General features: G+C 43.9%; 1 protein-coding gene across 2 annotated transcripts in view; it reads right to left on the bottom strand.

Moving 5' to 3' along the window:
* Positions 1 to 7500, bottom strand: part of LOC143300142 (sodium/hydrogen exchanger 8-like) — a 45537-nt gene that overhangs the window by 32071 nt on the left and 5966 nt on the right. The window contains exons 2-3 of one of the 2 annotated variants that reach the window (XM_076613678.1): positions 3587 to 3810; positions 221 to 301 (exon numbers count right to left, since the gene is read on the bottom strand). In XM_076613678.1, coding sequence (XP_076469793.1) covers positions 221 to 301; positions 3587 to 3810 — 305 coding nt within the window. Of the gene's footprint in view, positions 1 to 220; positions 302 to 3586; positions 3954 to 7500 lie in introns of those variants that run through there. The other variant, XM_076613679.1, reaches the window with a different exon arrangement.

Genomic DNA, 7500 nt, shown 5'->3' with positions numbered 1-7500 from the left:
CACCATCAGCATCTCAAGACTTCATACAAGGAGACGCACAGAAACAGAAAAGCACTGTCAGTCCTACAGTCTTAAAAAAAAAAATTTAAATAAAACAAAAACAAAAAAATTTTTAAATAAAAAAACCAGAATACATGAATATAAAGAAAAGTGACCAGCCCCCCAGCTGACCATCGATGGTGGGGAAGCCCACACACACAGCACAGAAGTCAGAACTGACCGATCAGGACGATGGCCACGCTTTCCGGCAGGTAGTGGAAACGCGTCTGAATCAGCAGGTGGACTACCAAGATGGAGATCCCTGAACACAGACAACATTATAATGACGACGACAACAACAACGACAACGACGACAACGATAATAATCATCATCATCATCATAATAAAACAATAAAATAATAATAATAATAATAATAATAATGGATACTTATATAGCACACTATCCAGAAATCTGCTCCAGGTGCTTTTGTTAACATAAAACATTATATCTATGTTACATACACACACCAAAATGTGACTACACACACACACACACACACACACACACACACACTGCATACATACATTTTAACATACATGTGTATCTAACAGCTCCCCTAACACATACGCACACATAGGCAGGCACAAACTTACATAAACACACGCACACACAATACACATTCATATACATGCATGTAGTTATGTACACATACATATGTATACACACATAGTCAAGCACAGCTAACGCAAAGGAAGTGGACCTGCCACAGTTGAACTTATTGCCGAGGGAAAAGGTGGGTTTTGAGACGAGATTTAAAAGATGCGAGGGAATCAGAATAACGGAGGTTATCAGGGAGCTTGTTCCATGTCTTTGAAATAACAATAACAGCAACAATAACAACAACAACAACAACAACACTAATAATAATACTATCATTAATAATTCTGATAGTGCCTTTCCATATAAAGCATGCTCAGTTCACACACACACACACACACACACACACACAGGGTCATTCACAATGAATGAACACAGGCAACAACGAAATCTTCTTCTTCTTCTTCTTCTGTGTTCACTCGTATGCACACGAGTGGGCTTTTACGTGTATGGCCGTTTTTACCCCACCATGTAGGCAGCCATACTCCGTTTTCGGGGGTGTGCATGCTGGGTATGTTCTTGTTTCCATAACCCACCGAACGCTGACATGGATTACAGGATCTTTAACATGCGTATTTGATCTTCTGCTTGCAAATACACACGAAGGGGGTTCAGGCACTGGCAGGTCTGCACACATGTTGACCTGGGAGATTGTAAAAATCTCCACCCTTTACCCACCAGGCGCCGTCACCGTGATTCGAACCCGGGACCCTCAGATTGACAGTCCAACGCTTTAACCACTCGGCTATTGCGCCCGTCAACAACGAAATCAAAAACACCGACAAAACCATGGACAGTTCCCCGAAGAAGGTGGGGGACATCAGACTTTTATCTTGCCCTCATAAAATAAGGAAAATTGTCCTTGCATGCACATAACAAACACAAAACGCAAGCACGAAGACATACCCTTATATAACCCACACACACACACACACACACACACACTTCTTTCCCAACCCCACAAAAATACACAGGGCTTAACTGCTAGTGCACATGCACACACGCACAACTGCCAGTGCACATGCACATACTTGCAACCCCCCTCCATCCCACTACTACCCCCCATTTTTGAGCGCTATGCCATCACACCAAGTTACCACTTGAAATAAAACGTAGACAACTTTTAAGTTCTATCATGAAGTTCTAAAAGAAGCATGCCAAGAAACACTAAAATCTACACTGAACAGTACACATGCACGCACACTCACAGACTCAAACGTGCTAACTCAAAGAGGCACTAACGCCAAACAGTACATGTGCACGCACACTCACAGACTCAAACGTGCTAACTCAAAGAGGCACTAACACACAACAGTACACATCACATGCACACACACTCACAGACTCAAACGTGCTAACTCAAAGAGGCACTAACGCCAAACAGTACATGTGCATGCACACTCACAGACTCAAACATGCTAACTCAAAAGGGCACTAACACCAAACAGAACACATGCACTCACACTCACAGACTCAAACAAACTCAGAAGGGCACTAACACCAAACAGAACACATGCACTCACACTCACAGACTCAAACAAACTCAGAAGGGCACTAACACCAAACAGAACACATGCACTCACACTCACAGACTCAAACAAACTCAGAAGGGCACTAACACCAAACAGAACACATGCACTCACACTCACAGACTCAAACAAACTCAAAAGGGCACTAACACCAAACAGAACACATGCACTCACACTCACACTCACAGACTCAAACAAACTCAAAAGGGCCACTAACACCAAACAGAACACATGCACTCACACTCACACTCACAGACTCAAACAAACTCAAAAGGGCCACTAACACCAAACAGAACACATGCACTCACACTCACACTCACAGACTCAAACAAACTCACACGGGCACTAACACCAAACAGAACACATGCACTCACACTCACACTCACAGACTCAAACAAACTCACACGGGCACTAACACCAAACAGAACACATGCACTCACACTCACAGACTCAAACAAACTCAGAAGGGCACTAACACCAAACAGAACACATGCACTCACACTCACAGACTCAAACAAACTCAAAAGGGCACTAACACCAAACAGAACACATGCACTCACACTCACACTCACAGACTCAAACAAACTCACACGGGCACTAACACCAAACAGAACACATGCACTCACACTCACAGACTCAAACAAACTCACACGGGCACTAACACCAAACAGAACACATGCACACACACTCACAGACTCAAACAAACTCACACGGGCACTAACACCAAACAGAACACATGCACACACACTCACAGACTCAAACAAACTCACACGGGCACTAACACCAAACAGAACACATGCACACACACTCACAGACTCAAACAAACTCAGAAGGGCACTCACACCAAACAGAACACATGCACACACACTCACCACCAACAACAACAAGACTAATAATAATACTATCAATAATAATTCTGATAGTGCCTTTCCATATAAAGCATGCTCAATTCACACACACACCTGCACACACGCACAACTGCCAGTGCACATGCACATACTTGCAACCCCCCTCCACCCAACTACCCCCCATTTTGGAGCACTATGCCATCACACCAAGTTACCACTTGAATAAAACGTTCGAAATGTGTTCCCTGTGAGTGTGCGTGCACATGTACTGTTTGGCGTTAGTGTCCCTTTGAGTTAGCACGTTTGAGTCTGTGAGTGTGAGTGCACGTGTACTGTTGGGCGTTGCTGCTATTGTTGACTGTTGTTTGAGTGCACGTGTACTGTTGCTCCTGTTATTTATTTACCATTGCACTTGTGTCTTATAAACCTTACGGTTTCATGACAATAAAATCTATTCTATTCTATTCTATTCTGTTCTCACAGACTCAAACAAACTGAGAGGGGCACAGACACCCAACACAGCACATGCACTCACACTCACAGACTCAAACAAACTCAGAAGGGCCACTGACCGACGACGATGGTGATGAAGAAGATGGTGAGGCTGCTCTGATGCTCTTCCTCGGCGGCCCCCTTGTTGGGCAGGTCCTTCTGGTCCCCGGGGCTCTCCTTGGGCGGTGGCAGGGTGGTGGTGCTGGTGGTGGTGGTGGTGGGGGTGGTGGCGTTGGCGTCGAGGCCGCTGCTGTTGGCGTTGCTGTTGTTGTTGTTGTTGTTGTCGTCGTTTCCGCCGCCCTGGCTGAACTCCACAACAGTCAACAACAGGCCCATGAAGCCGCACAGGCACACGACGATCATCACACACTCCTGCACCTCCATCTCTTCTCTTTCTTCTCCTTCACCGACTCTTTAGTCTTACCACCCACACGCTCACCCACCCGCACCTCCTCACGGGAAACGCTGTACGTCTGCCTTAACAACGGCAAGGGTTAAAATCGGCCAAACACTACACAGTCCTGTAGGTGAACAGGAGTGAGGGAAGAAGAGCTGCAGACCAGGAACAGGCAGGGGGAGAGGGAGAAAGCCGTCCCCTGTACCACCATCACTGTTACTGTTACAGAGGGAAAGCAGCCACTTGTCAGTCTCACACTGAGTGTATTGTCTACCTGGCGACGGGCGCAATAGCGTTGGACTTTCAATCTGAGGGTCCCGGGTTCGAATCACAGTGACGGCGCCTGGTGGGTAAAGGGTGGAGATTTTGACGATCTCCCAGGTCAACACATGTGCAGACCTGCTAGTGCCTGAACCCCATTCGTGTGTATACGCAAGCAGAAGATCAAATACGCACGTTAAAGATCCTGTAATCCATGTCAGCGTTCGGTGGGTTATGGAAACAAGAACATACCCAGCATGCACACCCCCGAAAACGGAGTATGGCTGCCTACATGGCGGGGTAAAAACGGTCATACACGTAAAAGCCCACTCGTGTGCATACGAGTGAACGCAGAAGAAGTAGTCTACCTGGCTGCTTAGCGGCAGTTTGTACTCCATGAGACAAACCACCTGTTTTTACCTGAGATCCACGATATGCAAACGACAATAACAACAACAACAACAACAACAAAAACATGACCTGATTTGAGATCCATGGAAGGATTATGTGCTCCCGGAAGAAATAATGATAAGCTTTATGAATCCTGGGATTTATTTTATTACTTATCTAAATACGTTCTTGCTTCCTGCTATCTTTATTTGTTTTATATACAGTATTCATTTATTCATTCATTTGTTTGTTTATTTATTTACTTCCTTAATCTTATTTAATCTTTTGGGGGGTTTTCGTGTTTTTTTTGTGTTTTTTTATTTTTTTATACTGATTTATTTATTCATTCAAACATTCATTCATTTATCATATCATCATTTTTACTTTATCTTCTTCTATTTTTTTCTCAAGGCCTTGGCTTACGCTGCTGGTCAGGCATCTGCTTAACAGATGTGGTGCAGCATGTATGAATCTGCCCAAACACAGTAAGTAACACCTCCTGGAGTAACCGACCTGAACTGGACTGAACCACAGATTTTTTTTCCGCTTGCTGTGTTTGTCATTGTGTGAAATAGCCCTGTCAATATTTGTGAATTATTACTGCTCCTCCTCCTCCACTTGGAACTTGAGTGGTGGTCAGGGTGCTAGTCTTTCAGGTAAAATGATAAAGCGAGGTCCAGTGTCCGCCATGCACTTAGCACACATTATTAAAAGATCCCGAGGTGACCAATGAGGTCGTCCCTGGATGAATTCTGTAGAAGCATCCCCTCTGACTGGGAAACACACACACACAGAAGACAGAAAGCCCCCCCCAAAAAAAAGGTGGGCGTGGCCCTGGGGGGGGGCTTGTTCTCCCCAGGCTGGGAAGAGCTGCCTGAACTTCTGTCACAAAGAGAAAGGTCTTGGGACACAAAGAAATGCCATGAAAATTAATACAATGTTGGCTTTGTGAAGGTGCTGGGGAGGGGGGGGGGGGATCATCGCAGCTAAACACAGCTCCTTTTCAAGCACCTTCTTCTTCTTCTTCTTCTAACATCCAGTATACTGACAGGCTACACACGACAAATTTTGTCTTTGTTTTTCTTTTCTTTCAAAAAAAAAAAAAAAAAAAAAAAAAAAATTACAAACAAAACAAGCAAACAAAAACTTACTATCTGTTATAAAGTGTGCTTGATAACCTGGGGGGTTTTTTTTGTTGTTAGGTTTTTTTTGTTTTGTTTTTTCATTATTGCTTTTTTTTTCCCCCCCTGAATGTGAGGCAACTCTTTTTCAAACCATTCTTATGCACACAAAAAAGTGAATTAAAAAAAAAAGGAACAATATCAGGCTGAGAGAAAAACAGAAGCCACATATATACACTAGCACATTTTTGACAGTTGTCAGTATGGATCAAATAACAACAACTACTGTAATGAGAGCCAGACTGAGAGCTCCAATTGAAAACAAACAAACGAAAGAAAGTTTAGAGGTTACAGGCACCTTTGTCTTTGACAGTACTGGGACAGCTAATTCCTATTCAGTCCTGGGACCTTTTTTTTTCCATACTATAATTATTATTTATTTATTTATCTATTTGTGTATTTATTTACTTATTTATGTACACTTATCACAAGTTATCTATTATTTATTCACCTTTCTTTTTTCTTTTTTTTCTCAAGGCCTGACTAAGCGCGTTGGGCTACGCCGCTGGTTGGCAGGCATCTGCTTGGCAGATGTGGTGTAGCGTATGTATGGATTTGTCCGAACGCAGTGACGCCTCCTTGAGCTACTCAAACTGAAACTGAAACTGGGATCAGCAAAGGAAAGGGGAGGTCCCCCATTCTCTCCGCCTTCCACCGTTTCAGCCTTCCCCCATCCAAAACGTCAGGACCCCATCCACACCTGGGGCGGAGTGAGGAGCATCACAGTGAAGGACACTAACAACACCACACACAGACTGGACCTCAAACCGCTGTCACTGGTGAACAACCGTACCACAAGTTCAGCAACTCCCACATTCACTCGTATCTACGCGAGTGGGCTTTTACGTGCATGACCGTTTTTTAACCCGCCATGTAGACAGCCACACTCCGCTTTCAGGGATGTGCATGCTGGGTATGTTCTTGTTTCTATAACCCACCAAACGCTGACATGGATTACAGGATCTTTAACGTGCGGAACTGATCTTCTGCTTGCGTACACACACGAAGGGGGTTCAGGCACTGGCAGGTCTGCACATATGTTGACCTGGCAGATCGTTAAAAATCTCCACCCTTTATCCACCAGGTACCGTCACCGTGATTCGAACCTGGGACCCTCAGATTGAAAGTCCAACGCTTTAAGTTTAACCACTCGGCTATTGCGCCCGTCGCTGGTGGGGAACAGTCACAAGTGGAACACACTTCACACACACTGCTCTTTTCCTTTTTTCCACCCCACACTGCAGAACTGTTGCTCTAAGTCTAACACGCTGTTACTTGTAGACGAGACGTCGGCAACATGACAATTTCGCATCGCTGCACCTCGCAACAGATGGCACATCCTGAAGGCTGATCAATACAACAAGACTCCACTACAGCATCTCGCTTTAAGAACAGGTGTTTAATCTTTCTTTTCCAGCAATACTTTGTTCATAACGATTGTTTAGCTGTTTTCACTCCCACACTAAATTTGTTAATACTGTGTTTATATTCATCATTGCTACTTCCTCATTTTTAGTTCAAATCACATCAAATCAAATTGCTTATAGCCTAGCAGACCATTTCAAGATGGAATCATTTTTTACTCATTTTACTTTTAATCCAAATCAAATCAAGATGCTTATTCTGTTATAGCCCAGTCAACTGCAAAAGGGGCTATTTTCAGGGCTGAACTGTTTTTAGATTTAGAAAATAGATAACACAAGAGAGGCAAGGCCTTCAAGACTCACTTGTGATACACTTTTTTTTTTAAATCCAAGCTTTTTAT

Source organism: Babylonia areolata, chromosome 26 (genome assembly GCF_041734735.1).
Source record: "Babylonia areolata isolate BAREFJ2019XMU chromosome 26, ASM4173473v1, whole genome shotgun sequence".
Lineage (NCBI taxonomy): Eukaryota > Metazoa > Mollusca > Gastropoda > Neogastropoda > Buccinidae > Babylonia > Babylonia areolata.
This window is presented reverse-complemented; position numbering and strand designations above follow the sequence as displayed.